The sequence below is a fragment of the Drosophila tropicalis genome, unplaced genomic scaffold, assembly GCF_018151085.1.
Source record: "Drosophila tropicalis isolate 14030-0801.00 unplaced genomic scaffold, ASM1815108v1 contig_463, whole genome shotgun sequence".
Taxonomy (NCBI): Eukaryota; Metazoa; Arthropoda; class Insecta; order Diptera; family Drosophilidae; genus Drosophila; species Drosophila tropicalis.
In genome coordinates, this window is record NW_027172929.1 from 1360452 (window position 1) to 1383695 (window position 23244).

The 23244-nt window shown below is 36.8% G+C and overlaps 1 protein-coding gene and 2 non-coding genes across 5 annotated transcripts in view; 2 read left to right on the top strand and 1 right to left on the bottom strand.

The window, feature by feature from the left end:
- The window catches only part of bip1, a 67227-nt gene extending 52113 nt beyond the window's left edge, over positions 1 to 15114 (top strand). The window contains exons 2-5 of one of the 3 annotated variants that reach the window (XM_068286754.1): positions 10809 to 11029; positions 11096 to 11299; positions 13293 to 13680; positions 13748 to 15114. In XM_068286754.1, coding sequence (XP_068142855.1) covers positions 11109 to 11299; positions 13293 to 13680; positions 13748 to 14698 — 1530 coding nt within the window. In that variant the 5' untranslated portion in view covers positions 10809 to 11029; positions 11096 to 11108 and the 3' untranslated portion in view covers positions 14699 to 15114. Of the gene's footprint in view, positions 1 to 10808; positions 11030 to 11095; positions 11300 to 13088; positions 13198 to 13292; positions 13681 to 13747 lie in introns of those variants that run through there. The other 2 variants (XM_068286755.1, XM_068286757.1) reach the window with 2 other exon arrangements.
- Positions 7613 to 7695, bottom strand: TRNAL-CAG (transfer RNA leucine (anticodon CAG)). Its single transcript has one exon. It is a non-coding gene; the product is annotated as a tRNA-Leu (tRNA).
- TRNAL-CAG (transfer RNA leucine (anticodon CAG)) lies at positions 8441 to 8523 on the top strand. Its single transcript has one exon. It is a non-coding gene; the product is annotated as a tRNA-Leu (tRNA).
- Positions 15115 to 23244: the final 8130 nt, after the last annotated feature.

Here is a 23244-nt window from a genome sequence, read left to right on the forward strand (position 1 = left end):
TCATTAGGAGCCAGTCAGCCACCAATATGATTCTGGTCCAAAAATTTTAATGAGTTTTCCTTCTTTTTGTTTTTTTCGTTTCAAATGACATTTTACTCTATGTGTGTGTGTGTGTGTGTATGAAAATTAATGAAAGAGACTCAAACCGTATCCAAAGGCATAGAACAGGAACAACAACATTTTGTTTATGCGATAATATACAAACGCCGATTTATATATAGAAGTAATTTTTGCAATGCGCATTTTTGTCGGTTTTTCTGGCTAATTATTTGTTTATCTGAAAAGTAGGAAGAATTGGAAAATGAAAAGAAATGAAATGTTTTGACAAGATGTTTTGGAAATTTTTCCAAAATGCTTCAACAACTCATAACTGTGATGTTATTTTCAAAGTTAAAAGAATCATACGATTTGCAATTTCCAATACAAATTAAAAGTACTAAAGTTTTCAATTAGTATTTAGTTTTACTGTAGAAAAGCTTTGTCTTTGTCGCTCATTTGATAAGTCGTAATAAATAATTAATTTAATCATGAACACAAAAAAGAAAAAGAAAAATAAAAAATGGGTCAATCTATAATGGCAATTGCGCAATTTTTAATTCATCAAAAAGTCATTTTCTGTATCAACAAATAAAAACACAAATTGGCAGAAAATTGAGTGAAAGAGTGAGAGAGAGAGAGAGAGAAAGAGAGAGAGAGAGTGAGAAATCAAACAAAATTAAGGTGGAAATATAAAACTGACACCAATTAAACAATTTATAATCGCAATTGTTGTAAATTTTTTCTTGGAAACAAAGCAAAAATTGACACAGTTGAGAGTTGAGTAGTTTTTTTTTTTTTTTTTTTTCTCGGATTCCACCGATTTATAGGCCATTAGCTCAATGCCATTTTTGGCTGGGTCAGTTTTGTTGTTATTATGTTGTAGCTTTTGTTGGATTTGTCGGCTTTGACTTTTTTATCTGACGTCAACCCAAAAATTTAGCCACACAAATATTCACAAGGTTCTCTTCATATCAATGATAAAAGAAAAATCATTTGATGTTACCAAAAAAAACCAAAAAAAAAAAACCTATATAAAACTTTCTCATGGTCACTTATATGGATGATGAATGACTTATAGAATGTGTGGCAAATCACTAACAATGTTTGTTAAAGCCCTTTTTATGTGTATGTGTGTGTGTGTGTAATACGCCTAATGCATTTTAATGCCTCTTTCCCGCCCCAATTGCCCCACCCCTTATACTACACATATAACATAACAAAATCGTGTGATATGGACATTGAAAATACATGCATGGGCTAACAGATAAGATATTTATACACACACATGTGTGTTGGTGTGTGTGTGTGAACTTTTTGCCCACTTTTATTGCCCGACAGACGTGCAATAATTGTGGGAAACTGTTAAATTACCTTCCAGCACGTTTACAAGCAGTTTTCAAATCAAAAAAAAAAAAAAAAAACACAAAACCAAAAAGGGTTAATAAACTTTTTAATAGTTCATTTTATACGATTGAGTGATTATTTTACGCTACAAATTGTTAGCTAGTGATTAATGTCCTGCTAGTAGAAACGTAAATCATCCATGAAGTTTGCTCTGGTTTATATGGATTTATCATAACTATTATAAAGATACCCTGCAAGGACTTCTGGTTAGACTCCTCTGATATAGTTAAGAGTTTAAGAGCTTAAGATTTTGAAAACGTTCTACATTAAATTTTTGTGGCAAGTTTTGATTTTTTGAACGGTTTGTTAAAGCAAGTGATATATGTAAGTCCTTGATATGGCAAGGATTAGTTATTATTAGACCTGCTTGGCTCTAAGAAATCACAAAAAGTAATTAAGTAGTTATTATTTTCCAAAATAGTAAAGTTAAACGAAAAAAAAAAGAATATTTTTAAATAAAAAAGTTTATCAAGTGTGAATATATTTGTTAAAAAATAGCATAACAATTGCTACATCATTACACCGTACACCCATAGGATGAAATGGTATATGAAAGTCGCCAAAATGTATGTAATAGGCAGAAAGAAGCTTTTCCGACCCCATAAAGTATATATATTCTTGATCAGCATTAACAGCCGAGTCGATCTAGCCTAGTCCGCCCGTCTGTCCGTATGAACACGCAGATCTTGGCGACCATAAAAGCTAGAGCTACCAAATTTGGTATATAGACTCGTGTAGTATGTAAAGTGATCAAGTTTATTTCAAATTTTTGCCACGCCCCTTTTCGGCCCCGTAATTTGCAAAAAACCCGATTTTTCTACCTTATGCAATCAAATTTGGCACACTTAAATTTGATGCTAATATTCAAAATACCAAATTTGATTAAAATCGGACAAAAAATAGTCGAGTTATGGATATTAACGTTTTTCCATAAGGCCGGAGTTGGCCGTTGGCTGGTGGAGGCGCTGGGTGCTCTTATGCTTGAGTGAGCGAGATACTAATTGTAAGATATGCTTGTAAAAAGCATGTGAAAATGCATTAGTTTAATAAAATTGAAATACTTGCTCTACTGGTGTATGGTGATCCTAAGTCGGCGAGACGACTTACTTAATTTTTAAGATTTCCTCAATATTTTCTATGATTCTCTTACAGTCAAGATGGTCAGGATGGTTTAAGATGCCTTTGAATTTAGGTCTCCCCTGTGAATGTGTGTGTGTGGGGGGTGGGGGTTACCTCTTCTGGACAAGCTACCATTAAGGAACGATCTTTCTTTCTATATTTATTTATTTGTTGTTTATTTGAATTAGGTTTTTTATTTAGCATTTGTTATTTATTACAACGATTTTTTCTCTTTTTTTTTTTGTTAGTTCTATAAACATATGTACATACATATACATATGTGTATGTATTTATAGGCATAAACAAAAACATGTGCAAAAACACAAACTTCAATCAAGTGAAAATCAGATTTTATTTCATAGACAATTGTCGAGGCGGGGGGCTGGGGGGCAAGTTGAAAAAATATCATGGAGAAGAATGTTTTTTTTTGTTTAAAAATCCCAATCGAATCGAATCCATACGTGTCTGTGTGTGTGTGTGTGTGTGTGGGTGTGAGTGTGTGGGTGTCATACAAAGAAAAAAGCACAAACTGCTGTTAGTTCTGTTCTACGTATAACAGCAGGTCGGCAATTCAAATTGGTTTTTGTTATCCTAAATGACCGCCATCCCCCCCCGGCCCACTCAGAGAAGGATCGGCATCTCCGAGAACATTTCATTAGAAGGAAATTTAATTGCACTCTCGTGTAGAATTTTGATTAAGAATTTCTCAAGGTCGGTTGGCCGCATTTGCACTTAACATGTGGAATTTAGCCTTATAAACTTTACGAAGCAAATGAAACAAGATTGTTTTAGTTTTTGTTGTTTTTTTTTTTAAATTTCAAATTTCCGACTTTGATTTTACAGCTAAAAATTAAGTAAACAACAACAAGAAATTGCACTGATTACAAGAGAGTGAGTGAGGGAGAGAGAGAGAGAGAGAGAGTAAAACAGATTTATCTACTGCACTTACAGAAAAATTTATTCATGAGTCTCTGCAGCGGCAAAAGTCGTCAAAATCTGAAGCGGCAGATAAGCAGACGTCGTAGCAGCAGCGTCGAAAACGGAAGCTGGACACAAACTGAGCAGAAGAAGCAGCAAGGAGGAGGTGTAGGTGGCGCTGGTGGGTGCTGGAGGAGGAGGAGGAGGTGGCTGAGTTGAAATTCCTTTAAGTCAATCAACCCGTCAGTTTCAGTTGCTGCTTTTGCGCTCTTTTATTTATTTATTTGTGTGTTTTTTTTTTTTTTCTCCTATTCTTTCTTGGCCATATGCGTTTTAAAGTAAAAACAAAAATTTGTTTGTATTTATAGAAACCACAAAAAAAAAAAAGAATCCTCAAAAAAATATATACACACACACGCACACACACTGACAATTCGACTTGACGATTTCGTAATTGCACAACAAAAACTTTTTGTAACACGTTTTTTTTTTTTTTTGTTTTTTATAAATTTTTCTCTAAAAAACAATTTTCTTCCTTTTCATGTCTTGTGTCGTTTGGGGGGTTTTTTCTTTTCGTCTGTAACTTTCCGTTAACACATAAAAATAACAACAAAAAATTTTCTCGAACCGTCGCGTTGCGCTTTCAGTTGTTTACTGCGACGCTGCTTGAAGCTTAATGCAGCAGCAGCAGCAGCAGAAGCAGCGCCAGCGGCAGCGCAAAAGCAAACCGATCGACAGCGTCGGCGAAGCTCTGCGTGTGTGTGCGTGCGTGAGAGTGTGGGAGCAAGAGAGAACCCCAGAGAGCGTAATTTGCGTTACTTGCTGGCCGTCTGCCCACACGATGTACATACATATACGAGAAGAATAAAAGACAACGCCGACACCTTTGACGTCATTAATGAGAGAAGACAACGTGTGGCCGATACGTCACCACTCCGAAAGAGGGATTGTTAGAGGGAGGGTTGGTTACCTTGCGTTACCTTTCACTTGTCAAGTTCTAATCGGCAGCATTAAGGGAGCGTTGGCCTATTGCCATTTCACTTTGGTTTGATCTCTCTTATGACGTTTATAATATAATTTTCGTGCCACCTTCGTTGACTTGAGCCATGGCTTAAAGTAGCTGCTGGCTTCTTCGTTTCAAGGCGTGGGCGTAAGCCGTTGAGAGAGCAAGAGGAAACGACAAAAAAAGAGCGATGGTGAGGAAGAGAGAGAGAAGAGGCGGGTAAGTGCATTAAATGCTGCACGTGCAGACACAACCAAAAATTAAACAACAACAACAAAACATTTCTCTACTATTATTATTATTGTTATTATTATTATTCTTAAATGAAACTTGTTTGTGTTCTGACCCGTTTTTTCTCTTGTTGGTCTTTTGTCAATAAATATTACGTATACGCCCCCCCACACGCAAAGGAAATACTTGAAACAATGAAACCTGTTAATTAACTTTGTACAATTTTGGCACTAAGAGTCGCCAAAAAAAAAACAGTAACAAAAACCTACAACAACAACAATTAGAGTTAAAAGAGACAATGCAGAAATTGATTAATGCTTTTGTCCAAGTATCTTCCAGCCAACTGGCAGCATCTTGTGTGTGTGTGTGTGTGTGTTTGCTTGTCGGTTGCTTTTTTTAGGTGGAGCAATCTTTTGACTTTGAACTTGAAGGAGATCATTGACTTGTCTGATGGAACTCTTTATTTGAAACCAATTGAAGGGGGGGCGAGTATCTTGCCCTTACCCATTGGGTACTTACATTTTGGCCACAAGTTTGTGCTATGCAGTGAAAAATACTAAATCAAAGATACTAATCTAATAAACCCTCTCTACGAATCATGTCAAGCTTTTCAAGTGATTCTATAAGCCATATAATTATTAGTAAGGGTATAAGAAACTGCCACCACAATGTTAAACTCTTGAGTCGAAACTTTTGCTTCATTATTTTTTATGATATGCACTTTTTGTCTTGGCTTAAGTATTTGATTTGGGTCCTTTTAAGGCTTCAATTCTTCACACTTAATTGACTTTGAATATAGAATGTAGAAGAATCCCTCTTTGCTCGATGAAGTTACTTGCTCTTCGATGAATTTGGAAAATTTTGGTAATTTTCCACAGTTGAACTTTTGTTTTCAACGTTCAAACGTTTCTGGCTTGTTAGACGATGGAAAGGGGAAGGGGAAGGGATATGAATATGTATTTAACATGGTTTTGTATGCATTTAACATTTGACTTTGATATTTTCTATGGTTGACCTACATAATAGACCCCCCCCTCCCAAATACCAATATAATATAATTTTTCTTTCCCCCCTATTGTTATGCTAATTTACACACAACCTCCAGAACAGAAATGTGTGTTTTTATTTTTACTTTTGGCTGCACCTAAAACGAACACGAAACTCCAACTCCATGCAACTGCACCCACCCGCTGGGCCTAAAGCAAATAAGAGTAGTTTCCATGAATGTTTCGTGTCCCCTCCGTTTCGATTTGCTATTATTTATACACATATTTATATTGTGATCCAATGTGACAGTGGCAAACACAAATTTTGATTGATGACGCTTGATTGACATTCGGGCAATTTGCTAATTTTATTCTATTTCTTACAAACTGACTCGAATGGCTGCATTTAATGGCCCAGTGGAAAAATATGGGTCAGATAAGTTCTGTGTAGTGATCAGTGATCACTCCGATCACACAGTGATCATTAATCATAATGAATGGTCTTTTGAATTGCCATCAAAGTGGTAGATAGTACATTTAGTGTCTGGCCAAGAATAAATTTAACAAGTAAATTAATGAGAATTTTAAGCTTTAACTTTAATTAACTTTTTTCAATATTCGTTTCTTTTTTGTTCGTTTTCTTTTGTGTCCGATTAACATATACAAATGCCTATCAAATGTCTACCATCAAGCTATAAATATGAAAAAAAAAAAATAAACACAAAATCTACCCAGTAAGTTATTGTGGCTTAAACTCAGTGTATACCCTGTAAAAGGTTAAAGTAATCAACTAAATTTACTAACAATTTACCATATAACTTAGAGAGTATGTATAGTAACTATTGCTGGACTTTTACCATATAAATTTCTCAAACATTATACGGACTTTTGGATCAGCTTTGTATACCCTTTAATTGTATGATTTATGTGGCATATAAATGCTCAACTCTCGAGGCTCAAAGTCAAAGTGGAGCAAGCGTAGCGCCGCGTCAACTTCAACTAATTGAAATGCATTGAAAGTGCGTGCGATCTAGCAACAACAACAAGTGCAACAACAGCAACAACAACAACTGCATCAACTGACAGCAGCTGCAGCTGCCTGCCTTAAACTGCGTGTGAAATGTCAAAGCTTTTTTATGTACCTACATATATAAATTTTAAACATTTTTCGTTTAGTTTATTGTATAACTTAATTATTTTGCATAAATGAAACTTTGTTACTGTTTTATTTTCGGTTAATCTGCTGTCACTTGCATAATAATAAATCGAAATAAATATAAAAAGTGACACTTGCCAATCGTCGGTCGCTCATTTTGCTTGATATATGATGTTGACCTGATTTCTAGTTGTTGTGCATATAGTATTATTATTATCATTATTTTTCATCTACTGACCGACCAACCGACCGACCGACTGACTGACTGAATGACTGACTAAACATTTTCGAGCCTTGTCAGTAAGTCTCAAAGTGTACACACCTTTATTTTTTTCTGTGTTGTGCTGTCTGCTGCTGTTCCGAAAGCGACAGACAAAAGGACAGGAGATGTAGATAGAGGGGAGATGCAATTTGTCTTTCTGCCTTTGGGGCGCCGCTGCACATGCAATAATTCATCCAGAATTCAACGTGTGGGCAGTGGCAATGGCAGAATCCGAATCCGAGTCAGAGGCAGAGGCAAGTTCAAAGTGTTAAGTGTGAATTGTGATTGGCCCGACACATGTAAGACATAGCGTATACGTACTCTCTAAGGCATCGAATCACTGTGACTGAGCCTCGCTCGGCCCGCCAGGATGGCCGAGTGGTCTAAGGCGCTGCGTGGTTTCGAATCCCACTTCTGACCAACTATTTTGTTGTGAAAATGATCATTAAACGTTTTCCATTACAATAAGTGAAAAAAAAAGGAAAAAAAATTCTTGTCAGAAGTGGGATTCGAACCCACGCCTACAGAGTAGACTGCGACCTGAACGCAGCGCCTTAGACCACTCGGCCATCCTGACTGTGTTTCCATCGGCAATTTATAAAAATTGAAATGAATTCGCAAGAGATCGGACAATCAATTTCATTAGTTTTAAATGTTAAAATATTAGAATTGAAAGGTAAATACAAATTAAAGGTTTTTTTTTATTATGAATTTAATTGTTTAATTGAATTTAAATATGAATTTTAAAAAAATCTGAGAACATAATTGAATCAAATATTGAAAATCTCATGAATACATACATATAGACCCCGATTATCCGGTCCTCCATTAACCGGACACCCCAATTATCCGGGATGGAGTTGAGTTTGTTCCATTGTCTCTGTCTACCGTGATTTTCTCTATTATTCGTGGTTTTAAAAGAACTTATGAAAGAAAATTTAAAAGCTAAACAGTTGGAACAAACTACAATACATAATTTTTTATAGTTTTTGGTTGTTTTTCTTATTTAGAACTAAGAAACATTTGTTTGTTGATTGATTTAAAGATAATTATGTATGTAATTATCGAAATACGAGGAAAGTTTGCTCTCGATTTACCGGGTTTTTCGATTTTCCGCTTTGGCTCTGGTCCCGGATAATCGGGGTCCAACTGTATATACATATATATGTATGTATTTCAAAGTTTCTATAGCTTAAATAGAGAAGGATAACATTTTTTGATTTAGTTGACCTTTTCCATTTTTTTTTTTTTTTTTAATTAATTTTTTTTTTTTTTCAATTTGGTTATTTTCAATTTTAATTTTCTGGTTGATCCGACTTATAGTCAGGATGGCCGAGTGGTCTAAGGCGCTGCGTTCAGGTCGCAGTCTACTCTGTAGGCGTGGGTTCGAATCCCACTTCTGACAAGAATTTTTTGCCACAGTTGGTGATGATCATGGTGATCTCTCTCTTGCAATCTTAGAAAATGATTCCCAGGAATTCCATTTATTGGCCGCGGTGGGAGGGATAATCTAGTAATTTAACCGAAATGATCTACAATAACAAATAAATCAATTTGTATGCGGCTTAATTGTTGTTGTCAATATTCTAATCACATAATCATCAGATGCTGGCAATGCACTCACTCACTTACTCACCCAGACAGCAGTAGTCAGTCAGTCAGTCAGTCTGTCAGTCGGACAAGACCACACACCAATAATGATGATGATGATGATGTTGAATTATCGCTGTCTGGCATCGCCACACTTACATGTGTATGTATGTATGTGTGTTTATGCTTCTGTTTCAAGTCCGACAACTCATTCGGATCGATTTGAAATTGCTGACTTGCTGCTAATTCTCAGATCGATCCAATTTCGCATTGAAAATGTGTTTTTCTTTTTGTTTTTTTCAAGTAAATAATATTAATCACATACAAATCGGCAGACCCATAAAATCTAAACAACTAAAAAAACACACTCAGAGACCAATGTTCAATGATAAAACCATATGAATTCAATGTATACAAACCGACTTTTTCTATACCCTATAGAATCTAGTAATAACAAATGTTCTCAATAGTTATATTAAAAGATGGAATGTTAGATTTACTCAAAGGTTGTGTCTTTTGAAGCCACGTCTTAGGGTATTGACAGTCGGTTTGCTGCAGCCTTCTTTGAAAACAAAAATAAAATTGTTTTTAACTATGAGTGATGTGACAGCTTTTAAGAAAATATTTATATTTATGACATTCGAATTGGCTTTTTAATTCAACCAGAGACGACAACAAATTGTAATAAACGCAATTCAATGCAAAAGCAGCTTAACACCTGTGCATGAAATTGATGGCAAAACTTTTAACGCTTTTAATTAACAATTTCCAATAATTTATGATTAAAGATAACATAAACCATGCCTTCTACACATAACTTGTCTTCACTGTATGTAAAGATGGTTGGACATTCTCGTGCCGACCTTAATATACCATGCACTTAAGAAGAACAACAATTTCCAACAATTTGTGGGCATAAATCTTTGGACTCTTATAAGTATATGAATATGCGACATTAGGGATAGGGACTCTATGTTACCTTTTGTCGTGGAATCAACTATAAAAGTGAATTCATTGACTTTGTATTGCATACTTTGAGGTGACAATTAACTTCAAAAGGCATCCCTCGATCATTTTCTAATCTATTTTTGCATCTACTAATTGACTGCTTATTGCTCTGCCCTAATGTTATTCGCACTGTAAGTTGACTTCAATTTTATTTCTATCCCTAAAAGTATGCTTCTAAAATTTGGTGTTAACCCTTTTTCAGTTAAGCAGTTCATAGATTTTATGTTTGTTAGTGATGAAAGACAAGACTTTTTAAAGGCTATAGGGATTTGTACATATAATATATATATATATGTATTAGGAGGAAGGAGATGGAAATATTATGAGGAAAACCCAAAAAGGAAATATCAATTGTTTGTTATTGACTAACAAGAGTCTTAAGTGTAATCATTTGCAAATGTTAAGAAATATAAATGTAGATAAGATTTATTGTTAAATCATCAAAAATTTGACACCTTTATGACACATTTGATGCCTATGCCCCCTTCAGGTGAAATGATATATTAAAGTCGTCAAAACGTTTGTAACAGGCTAAACTAAGAAAGTAAGGATCAAAGGATTAAAAGAAGGATACTTATAAAGGGGGTATAAACGTGTATTGCTGCCACAATCAAAGGGGGATAACTGTAAGAGTGAGTAAGACAGCCTATTCACTTGCCTCGTGCATGGTATATTGAAGTCGTTGCGGCGGCGACGTGTTCAATTCATTTATATGTGTTTGCTTGCAATTGTTCCAAGTGTAAGCTCTTGTTCGTTGAAAGCTTTTCTGATTTTGTGTACCCTTCGAGGGGAGGAGGGTCAGATGATTGTAATGCAGATAAGGAGACCCTGTAGTATATAAGTATATTCTTGATAAGCATGGGAAGTCGACTCGTCTCTTTAAGTTAATCTGACACCCTTAATATAAAAGCTATATCTATAATACAGAGAATCAAAGTACTTTACACAAATTTACTTGAGTTCTATATGCAAAAATGAAAGAAACAAAATGGATTGAAAGGGTTCTTTGGTGCCTTAAGACTGAAAAGAGTATATAAACTTCCATTTGGCCGAAGATTCTTAAAGCTTTTTTGATATTTTACTGCCTTTTAGTGTTGTTGCTGTTGTCGCTTATTTACTGCGTTCAGTTGGCCAAAAGCTTATCAGTTTCAAAGTTAAATGAAATGCAACGGCAGATGTTGTTCCACTCACGCGAAAAGCTCCCAGTGACTCGTTCGAAAAGCTGTACATTATTATAAAATACTGTCATTCAATTTGGTTGCTGTTCTATCATCATCATCATCATCCTCATCATGCTCTGTCTAAACACTTAGGTAATTGCCAACAAGAAAATGCATTAAAAGGCAAAAAGTATTAATTACAATTTCCATCAATTTCAGATTCGTTGTCGTTATGGAGAAATTGCTCATAAGCCAGGTCATATCGCTCAATCCCAATGCGACGACATCCTCCAGGGTTAAGTTAGAGCCCCGCTCCACCTCTCCCTCTAGCTCCTGCTCCTCTTCTGCCAGGACATGCCTGAAGGGGTGTCTGGATGTGAAGCCATCAGATTTGCGTCGGTTTCCAGTTCATGATCCAAAACGGTGAGTCCTCATGGATTTTTATTATATTTTAGATATTTGGTTCCATATTATTGAAACCGAAACCAGTTTTTATGATCTCAAAGCTTGAGCTTTGAGCTTTTTGATTTAATTCTTCCTTCTCTCTCGCTGTCTGCGCTCGCGTGTACGTACAATGTGTGTGTGTGCCTTGTCTCTCTCTCTGCATAGGTTATTGAACTTGTTCTCTCTTTCTCTCTCTCTTGTTTGACTCCCGCATTCATAGAACAAAAATTTGAAACTCCATTATGACCAATTATGGCATCTAGACTTTGTCATACCCTGCACATAAGCACTTGGACTTTTGATAGGTGTATGCAACTTTAACTGGTTTCGAATCGATCCCAATATACCCGCATAGATTGCAGGGTATATACATTTTCAATGCCAGCATTACATTGCATTTGTATTGTAATTATGCTACTTCTGCTGCTGCTGCTTCTGATGTGGGCGATTAGCTGCATAAGAGGGAGCAGGAGGAGGAGGAAGATTCCCTCCCATTGGTTTATTTTTATACCATGGCAATGCTTGTTGCCTCTTGCTCTTGCCCTTGTGGACAATCTTTGTAAATGGCTCCCCCCAAATTTCTCAGACGTTGGCCGTGAAGTTAAGAGTCTTAATGGCTTTTCAAAACAATAAGTCAAAGAGTATGACAAGGTTTTAGGAGCAAACTACTTGGCATCGAGGTCTAACTTAGTTGCCCTGACTTGTTAACTTTGAACTATTTCGAGGGGCTCTCTCATAAGACAAATATTAATGCACTTTAACTTGCCATTCCAATCCATTGAAGGGGAGCAGAGAGAGAGAGACATGGAGTTTTGCGGTAGGAAGAGGGATATGGAAGTTGAAGTAAAAAGCTGCATCAGTTTCGCTGCTGCCGGCATGGAACAAAACTTCCGCTGCTCAGGGAGGCAGAGCTAGAGAGCCAATGAAAATGCGAGAGAGAGAGAAGAGAGTAGAAGAATAAGACCAAAAGTTTAACTCACACACACACACACACACACATATACTCGCACAATGCAAATGGAGTAAATAATGCATTGTCCCGACTTCTCGTATACCATGCAAACCAAAAATAAAGTTACAAGTGGAAAACTGTTCTAAGCATAGTTTTGGATTTAACAGATAGTTTAACTGTTTGTAATTTAACAGAAGCAAAACAGTCTTAACCATTTTGTGGTGACGGAAGGAGGCGTGGCAAAACTTTGGCACATACTTGAGCTGCGTATACACTACACGAGTCCGATTACCAAATTTTTGGGGCCTCTAGCTATTAATATCGCCGAAATCTAGACTCTTATACAGACGGACATGCCTAGAGCGATTCAACTGTGGTTGCTGATCAAGAATATATATACTATATAGAGTCAACAAAGCTTTCTTCTGCCTGTTACACACATTTTGGCCAAGTTAATATACCATTTCATCCTCAGGCCTGCTGCAAGGTATAATGAGAGCGAAAAGCTTTTATTTTTGCACTAACTGCAAATTTGTACTTTGTGTGTGTGTGTGTGTGTGAGTGGGAAAGAAATAGGAGAGAGAGAGAACCACACATTGGGATCTAATTTTAAAGCTACTGCTGTCGCTGTCGCTGCCTCTGCTGCCTCTGCCGCTGCTGCTGCAGCCGCATACAAAAGGAAATGTGCCCCAAAAGAACTACAGAGACTTGAATGCAGTTTGTAGTTTTTTTTTGCTGTATGACGTTGTTGTTTTTTTTTTCGTTCCTTTTTTTTTTGGTTCTTTTATTTTTTTGTTGTGTTGTAATTCTTTTTTTTGTTGATGGCCAGTAAACAAAGAGCTTCCAAAGTGATCGCAAGTCAAAGAGAAGAAGGTTCTTAACATTATTTGCATTTTCATGAATTTATTGCAACACGAAAGCAAAAGTAAAGCTTGCATTTATTATTATAAAAATGTATTTTGTTGTTGTTGTTGTTGCTATTTCATTTATTTGGTGTGTGTGTTTTGTTTTACATTTTAGGTGCAAGCATTGGCTACGATATTTTCGCATCAGCGATCAATTGCTGACCAAACTTGGCGGTCTAAACAAGCTGCGCATCTGCCATAGACATTTTAACCATCCACAAGCAACAGCAACAACAATCGCAACTGCAACTAGACATAGCACGAACCAGAGGCAAAGCCGAAGCCAAAGCCAGGTTCAGGTCATGGCCAGAACGCGCATCAAAATGACGCCGCTGCGTAAGACGAAGCAGCAATTTAACAGCAACAATGGAAATGGAACAGCAGCAAATACAACAACAGCAGCAGCAACACCAACAGCAACACCAACAGCAACAACTATTATCAATGGAACAGGAACTGGGAAACCTTTATTGGATGATGCCACAACCATAGAACTCGTTGAGGTAGGTCAATAAGCAATCTAAATCAACATTAATACATTAAATTATTAATTATTTGTTTCTTTTGCAGACCCCCATTGAGGTTGTTGCCCAGCAAAAGCATCATCAGATGATGAAAAAGAAGAATTCCCTTACGACAATAACATTGCCAAGCATGGTTTCAGTTCCTCCGCCACCACCTCCCTTGCTGTTGCCACCTCAGCGCTCGCATTCGATATGCTCGTCTGCATCCAGCGACGTTCAATCCATCAATTCAGACTCTGAGGCCACATCCTTGGAGAATTCAGAGAATGGACGAAAGCGTAAACTGTATGTTATAACTGAGAAATATGATGAAAAGACTCCGACAAACAAGATCAATGCATCAGATCTAACTAATGGTAATGGTCTGATCACAAAGAAATGCAAAATGTTCGTTGTGGTGGAGCAGGAGAAGGATGGGCAGTCAAAGAAACTAATGATTATGACCGATAAACAGGAGAATGGTGTTGGTGGTCCAACAAAAAATCTTAGCCAGAAATTGGAGAAACTTTTACCCGAATTACTTAATCGCATACAGACAAAGGAGCTACAGCAGCAGAAGACACAACAAGCACATAGCAAGGAGTCGTCGGTATCGCCATCACCGCCGCCGCTGCCGCCGCCAGTATCATCAGCACAAACATTAAACAAATCTTCATCGATAATTGCTAACAAATCGCCGATAACATTGCCGCCTAAAAAGAATCCCACCAATTTCATGAAAGTGGAAAAATCGTCATCATCATCGTCGAATCAAACAGAAAGAGTTTGTCCATCGTCACCACATAGTGTAACTATTCTACCATCTCGAAAAGATGATCAGATGATGATCGCTTCAAATGATCTGGAAACAAATATCAATTTATCGCCAGATTTTCGTTTCCTTATGAAAATATTACCCAAATTGGAGCAGTTACCAGAGCCTCATAAGCAGGATGTCAAGCGTTCTATACAGATTTTCGTGGAGAAAAGTTATAGTATCTATGGCAAAAAGGACTAACTACATATACACATACATAGACCTAAGCGATTATAGTATTCTCATTACTTTAACTTTATTTATAAGAGAGAATATTTATGTATATGTGTTTTCCCAATCAACTAACTCACTTAGTACATATCCAATGTATAAGGGAGTTCAATGGAAATAGAAAAGGCATTTTTAAATCTGTTAATTAAGACTGATGAAGCACCAATTAAAAACCCTTAGACTTTTTAAATCAGTAACTAAGAATGTATTCAACAAAAAATTGTTTTTTTTTTTTCTTCTTTGTATTGCCCGAAATGAAAAAAATGGGTAATATTTTCGATGTAAGCCATATACGAACTATGAGTTTTAGCATAAAGAAAAACAAAATATATTTTATTTTTTAAAATCAAAATCGAAAAGTAAATTGTGTATGAAAATCTATGAAAGTGAGTTCAAATTATTTTATTTTGGAAAATATCCATTATCCTGAGTCCAAATTACTGAAAAAATAGTTTGGTATGATGTCTTCTTGATCTCTACAGATTGGCATCAAAAAAAGTTAGTGACGTCTAGAGATGCAGGTTACAAAAATGATGAAATATGTCCTTTTTCTCAACATTTCGAAGGACAGTCGATCAGTCAGTCGATGCGGACGAACAAGGACTTCCATCATGCCAAAGGATATCCAGAACGTTTACAAAATGACCGAGTTATGAGCACTTTTCCGTTTTTTGGACTTGAGACTTTTTTCCAAGTCCCAAATTGAACCAAGTGGCGAAAAATATTGGAAAAATCACGAAATCCTTGATATCTCGGCTCTCCGCAGGACTACCGAGATGTCCTTTGCACCGAAGATAGTCCTTGCTTATTAAAGTTTTATGGCATCACTTTCGTCCAGATCCTTCAAAGGACTCGCGAGTTATATGCTATTTTTGTTTAAACAGAAAAGTCCTTTTATCTCCGCTTCTGGAAGGACATTCCAGGATCTCTTTGTGTCAGATGAAGCGGATCATCAAGGACTACCATCTGACCAAAGGACTTCCGGATCGTCCTTGAAACAGCTGAGTTATAAGGACATTTGTGGTTTTTTTGCGACTTTTTGGCCATTTTTCTGACTCTCCCCCTTACATTTTTGGCAGGATATTGAAAATCCTTGAATGCAGATCGGTAGTCCTAATCTTGGAGGACCAAAAAAAGATATGTCCTGTCGAAATCGGTCAATGTCCTGCCGAGATATGGCTTCGAGAAAATTATCCTAGTTTCGTTTTTTAGCTCTAAAACTCGCAAATCCTACCGCAGGACGAAAGGACATGGTTCCCTAGGATGTCCTTGATGATCTCTACAGATTTGCATCAAAAAAAGTTGGGGTCGTCTAAGGATGCAGGTCTCAAAAATGGTTGAAAAGGTCCTTTTTCTCAGCATTTCAAAGGACATTCCAGGACCTCCTAACATCAGTCGATGCGGACGAACAAGGACTTCCATCATGCCAAAGGATATCCAAATCGTTTAAAAAATGACCGAGTTATGAGCACTTTTCTGTTTTTTGGACTTTGGATTTTTTCCAAGTCCCAAATTTAACCAAGTGGCGAAAAATATGGGAAAAATCACGAAATCCTTGATATCTCGGCTCTCCGCAGGACTACCGAGATGTCCTTTGCACCGAATATAGTCCTTGCTTATTAAAGTTTTATGGCATCACTATTGTCCTGATCCTTCAAAGGACTCATGAGTTATAGGCTATTTTTGTTCAAACAGAAAAGTCCTTTTATCTTCGCTTCTGGAAGGACATTCCAGGATCTCTTTGTGTCAGTTGAAGCGGATCATCAAGGACTACCATCTGACCAAAGGACATCCGGATCGTCCTTGAAGCAGCTGAGTTATAAGGACATTTATGGATTTTTGCGACTTTTTGGCCATTTTTCTGACTCTCCCCCTTACAAAAAATCGAGCAACATTTTTAGCAGGATATTGAAAATCCTTGAATGCAGATCGGTAGTCCTGATTCTGGAGGACCAAAAAAGGTATGTCCTGTTGAAATCGGTCAATGTCCTGCCGAGATATGGCCTCGAGAAAATTATCCTTTTTTCGTTTTTTAGCTCTAAAACTCGCAAATTCTGCCGCAGGACGAAAGGACATGGTTCCCTAGTATGTCCTTGATGATCTCTACAGATTGGCATCAAAAAAGTTGGGGTCGTCTAAGGATGCAGGTTACAAAAACGGTCGAAAAAGTCCTTTTTCGTCAGCATTTCGAAGGACATTCCAGGACCTCCTCACATCAGAAGATCCGGACGAACAAGGACTTCCATCATGCCAAAGGATATCCAAATCGTCCACAAAATGACCGAGTTATGAACACTTTTCTGTTTTTTGGACTTGGGACTTTTTTCCAAGTCCCAAATTTAACCAAGTGGCGAAAAATATGGGAAAAATCACGAAATCCTTGATATCTCGGCTCTCCGCAGGACTACCGAGATGTCCTTTGCACCGAATATAGTCCTTGCTTATTAAAGTTTTATGGCATCACTATTGTCCTGATCCTTCAAAGGACTCGCGAGTTATAGGCTATTTTTGTTCAAACAGAAAAGTCCTTTTATCTTCGCTTCTGGAAGGACATTCCAGGATCTCTTTGTGTCAGTTGAAGCGGATCATCAAGGACTACCATCTGACCAAAGGACATCCGGATCGTCCTTGAAGCAGCTGAGTTATAAGGACATTTATGGATTTTTGCGACTTTTTGGCCATTTTTCTGACTCTCCCCCTTACAAAAAATCGAGCAACATTTTTGGCAGGATATTGAAAATCCTTGAATGCAGATCGGTAGTCCTAATCTTGGAGGACCAAAAAAGATATGTCCTGTCGAAATCGGTCAATGTCCTGCCGAGATATGGCTTCGAGAAAATTATCCTATTTTCGTTTTTTTAGCTCTAAAACTCGCAAATCCTACCGCAGGACGAAAGGACATGGTTCCCTAGGATGTCCTTGATGATCTCTACAGATTTGCATCAAAAAAAGTTGGGGTCGTCTAAGGATGCAGGTCTCAAAAATGGTTGAAAAGGTCCTTTTTCTCAGCATTTCAAAGGACATTCCAGGACCTCCTAACATCAGTCGATGCGGACGAACAAGGACTTCCACCTGTCCAAAGGACATCCCGATTATCCTTAAAATAGCCGAGTTATAAGCAGTTTTGTAGTTTTTGGACTTGTAATTTATACCTTATATAAATAAAAAATAATGTTGCCTACTTTTGGGGTGAATAATATGAATTTTTTAAAAAGTGTTGCCTACTTATTTGGGTTAAAAAAGGAATGTTTAAAATATCGAGTATCCTTTAAAGGATCAGGATAAGAGTGGTGTCAAACGAATCCTTTTATCAAGGACAATAATCTGTGCGAAGGACATCCTGAAAGTCCTGCCAGGAGCTGAGATATTAGGGATTTTATGTTTTTCTGATTTTGTTGCATACTTCAAGGCGTTTGGCCTTGTAGGGAACCTTAATTAAAATCTGTTGCCTACTTTTAGGCGTTTGGGCTTGTAGGGAGCCGAAATAAATTTGTGTTGCATACTTTTAGGCGTTTGGGCTTGTAGGGCGCCGAAATAAATTTGTGTTGCATACTTTTAGGCGCTTGAGCTTGTGGGGTCCCAAAATGAAAATCTGTTGCATACTTTTAGGCGTTTCGGCTTGTGGTATCCGCAACACGCTCAAACGCCTAAAAGTATGCAACAGATTTTTATTTTGACACCCCACAAGCTCAAACGCCTTAAAGTATGCAATAAAATCAGAAAAACATAAAATCCTTAATATCTCAGCTCCTGGCAGGACTTCTGGGATGTCCTTCACACAGATTATTGTCCTTGATAAAAGGATTCGATTGACACCACTTTTGTCCTGATCCTTTAAAGGATACTCGATATTTTAAACATTCCTTTTTTTTAACCCAAATAAGTAGGCAACACTTTTTAAAAAATTCATATTATTCACCCCAAAAGTAGGCAACATTATTTTTTATTTATATAAGGTATAAATTACAAGTCCAAAAACTACAAAACTGCTTATAACTCGGCTATTTTAAGGATAATCGGGATGTCCTTTGGACAGGTGGAAGTCCTTGTTCGTCCGCATCGACTGATGTTAGGAGGTCCTGGAATGTCCTTTGAAATGCTGAGAAAAAGGACCTTTTCAACCATTTTTGAGACCTGCATCCTTAGACGACCCCAACTTTTTTTGATGCAAATCTGTAGAGATCATCAAGGACATCCTAGGGAACCATGTCCTTTCGTCCTGCGGTAGGATTTGCGAGTTTTAGAGCTAAAAAACGAAAATAGGATAATTTTCTCGAAGCCATATCTCGGCAGGACATTGACCGATTTCGACAGGACATATCTTTTTTGGTCCTCCAAGATTAGGACTACCGATCTGCATTCAAGGATTTTCAATATCCTGCCAAAAATGTTGCTCGATTTTTTGTAAGGGGGAGAGTCAGAAAAATGGCCAAAAAGTCGCAAAAAATCCATAAATGTCCTTATAACTCAGCTGCTTCAAGGACGATCCGGATGTCCTTTGGTCAGATGGTAGTCCTTGATGATCCGCTTCAACTGACACAAAGAGATCCTGGAATGTCCTTCCAGAAGCGAAGATAAAAGGACTTTTCTGTTTGAACAAAAATAGCCTATAACTCGCGAGTCCTTTGAAGGATCAGGACAATAGTGATGCCATAAAACTTTAATAAGCAAGGACTATATTCGGTGCAAAGGACATCTCGGTAGTCCTGCGGAGAGCCGAGATATCAAGGATTTCGTGATTTTTCCCATATTTTTCGCCACTTGGTTAAATTTGGGACTTGGAAAAAAGTCCCAAGTCCAAAAAACAGAAAAGTGTTCATAACTCGGTCATTTTGTGGACGATTTGGATATCCTTTGGCATGATGGAAGTCCTTGTTCGTCCGGATCTTCTGATGTGAGGAGGTCCTGGAATGTCCTTCGAAATGCTGACGAAAAAGGACTTTTTCGACCGTTTTTGTAACCTGCATCCTTAGACGACCCCAACTTTTTTGATGCCAATCTGTAGAGATCATCAAGGACATACTAGGGAACCATGTCCTTTCGTCCTGCGGCAGAATTTGCGAGTTTTAGAGCTAAAAAAACGAAAAAAGGATAATTTTCTCGAGGCCATATCTCGGCAGGACATTGACCGATTTCAACAGGACATACCTTTTTTGGTCCTCCAGAATCAGGACTACCGATCTGCATTCAAGGATTTTCAATATCCTGCCAAAAATGTTGCTCGATTTTTTGTAAGGGGGAGAGTCAGAAAAATGGCCAAAAAGTCGCAAAAAAATCCATAAATGTCCTTATAACTCAGCTGCTTCAAGGACGATCCGGATGTCCTTTGGTCAGATGGTAGTCCTTGATGATCCGCTTCAACTGACACAAAGAGATCCTGGAATGTCCTTCCAGAAGCGAAGATAAAAGGACTTTTCTGTTTGAACAAAAATAGCCTATAACTCGCGAGTCCTTTGAAGGATCAGGACAATAGTGATGCCATAAAACTTTAATAAGCAAGGACTATATTCGGTGCAAAGGACATCTCGGTAGTCCTGCGGAGAGCCGAGATATCAAGGATTTCGTGATTTTTCCCATATTTTTCGCCACTTGGTTAAATTTGGGACTTGGAAAAAAGTCCCAAGTCCAAAAAACAGAAAAGTGTTCATAACTCGGTCATTTTGTGGACGATTTGGATATCCTTTGGCATGATGGAAGTCCTTGTTCGTCCGGATCTTCTGATGTGAGGAGGTCCTGGAATGTCCTTCGAAATGCTGACGAAAAAGGACTTTTTCGACCGTTTTTGTAACCTGCATCCTTAGACGACCCCAACTTTTTTGATGCCAATCTGTAGAGATCATCAAGGACATACTAGGGAACCATGTCCTTTCGTCCTGCGGCAGAATTTGCGAGTTTTAGAGCTAAAAAACGAAAAAAAGGATAATTTTCTCGAGGCCATATCTCGGCAGGACATTGACCGATTTCAACAGGACATACCTTTTTTGGTCCTCCAGAATCAGGACTACCGATCTGCATTCAAGGATTTTCAATATCCTGCCAAAAATGTTGCTCGATTTTTTGTAAGGGGGAGAGTCAGAAAAATGGCCAAAAAGTCGCAAAAAAATCCATAAATGTCCTTATAACTCAGCTGCTTCAAGGACGATCCGGATGTCCTTTGGTCAGATGGTAGTCCTTGATGATCCGCTTCAACTGACACAAAGAGATCCTGGAATGTCCTTCCAGAAGCGAAGATAAAAGGACTTTTCTGTTTGAACAAAAATAGCCTATAACTCGCGAGTCCTTTGAAGGATCAGGACAATAGTGATGCCATAAAACTTTAATAAGCAAGGACTATCTTCGGTGCAAAGGACATCTCGGTAGTCCTGCGGAGAGCCGAGATATCAAGGATTTCGTGATTTTTCCAATATTTTTCGCCACTTGGTTCAATTTGGGACTTGGAAAAAGTGCCAAGTCCAAAAAACAGAAAAGTGCTCATAACTCGGTCATTTTTTAAACGATTTGGATATCCTTTGGCATGATGGAAGTCCTTGTTCGTCCACATCGACTGATGTTAGGAGGTCCTGGAATGTCCTTTGAAATGCTGAGAAAAAGGACCTTTTCAACCATTTTTGAGACCTGCATCCTTAGACGACCCCAACTTTTTCTGATGCTAAAAACTAAATGAAGAATCTTTTAGACATGTCCGCGGGTTACCTAGTCTTTGTTAAGGATAGGAATGTCCTTTAAATGATTCATTTCGATTGGCATCAAAAAAGGTCACTTTAATTATCACAAGTCCCAAGAACCGATTAAGCATTAAAAACTCTATTTGGCGATTTCTTTTTTTTCTTTTCGTATCTTTTTTTTTGTTTTCGTATGTTTTTTTTTTTTTTTTTTTTTTGCATTGTTAATTCCAAAGAACTTTATTTAGTTTGAAAGCATTTTTTACTGTCATACTTTTTTTTTGTTTTAGGTTTTTGAAATTTCTTGTCGTTTCTTTTAGTATTACTTTATAATTTTACTTGTTCTTGTAGTAAGTCTAATGCTTCGTGGTAATACAATGGGGTTAGTATGTATAGTGTGTGTGTGTGTGTGTTAGTTTTATAATTTGTTTGTTGACAAAAAAAATTGTATTTTCATTTTGAAATTTCCATTCTTTGCATCAGATTCGTTCGCTTCTCTCGCCTTTCCATTCTTATTTTGTTTAATGTACAACTTTTTGCATTCAATTGCAGGACCAATTTTTCATTCTACCACACAAAGAAGTAGATTATATATCATACGAGTGTTTTTTTTTATTAAGTGGTTAATATTGGTGAAGAAATATTTTATTAATATATATAATTACATATATACAGTTTTTTAGGTTCCTTTAATCCTTTCGATTTCTTTGCTGTTGCAAAGGGGAAACCAAATTTTTCTGTGCTTAATAAAGAAATCGAATAGATATTCCCTTTTATATATTTTTCGTTTTGTTTTTTTTTTTTTTTTTGGTTTGTTTGCCAAAGTGTTTGCCTACATAAATCATTTTCGTTTTTCGTATCTTGGTTGTCTTTACAACATTTAGCAAAACAAAAAAAAAACATATATCGATCGATCGAATTGTTTTCCTCTTCCACTTTTCGCTATGCCCATCGAGAAATGGGTTGGTTTTCTTTTCCATTTTTTTTTTGGGTTTTCAACTTTTCAAAGTGGAACAGAGCGAGGCTCAAGGACCTTCAAATTTGGCAATAACCAAAAAAAATAAAGAATAAATTTGACCGATCCTGTTATACATACAGAATATGCGCATATAATATATATATATATATATATATGATTAAGTTTGTTGCCATTTTTCATTCGTTTTGTTCTTGTTAATGATTATTTTGTATATAATGTTTCCATTTATTCTTTTTTTTAGATTAATTGTTACCTACTTTGTGTGTGTGTGTGTGTGTGTGTGTGAAAGAGAGCTCTACAATTATTATTTTGAAGTTATTTCTTTTCGATCTATATCTGGCGACATTATCAATGGGAAGCAAATCACAAAGTTCTTCATCATTTTCTCTACGAATAATTTTTTTTTCTTGAAATTGCTTAGTTTATGGAAAAATGTTTCTTGATTTTAATTTGGTTTTTTTTTTTTTTAGTTTAATGTATTTACATAAGCTTAGTGCACAAAAGCAGCAATCATGTTTTTTTTTTTTTTGTTTTAGGATGAAAATTGTTTTTGTTTTTTTCTTTTTCTAAATGTTAAAGGATCTTTCTTTGGTAATGGGGTGGGGTGGGGGGTGATGGTGAGGGGGACAAAAAGGAGAAAAATGTTGTCTTTTCACTTTTTACTGTGTCACAATTTCTACAAACAGCCTTTTTTTGTTAAACATGTTAAACGTTTTACTCATTTTTTATTTTTAAATTTATTTTTTTTTTTTGTAGTTTTTTTTTATACATATTTTAAAGAAGTGTTGTGTGTGTGTGTCAGTGTGTGTGTTTTTTTTTTTCTGCCTTTTTTATTTATATAACCTGAGCTTAATGGTTTTTTTTTTTTGTTTTTA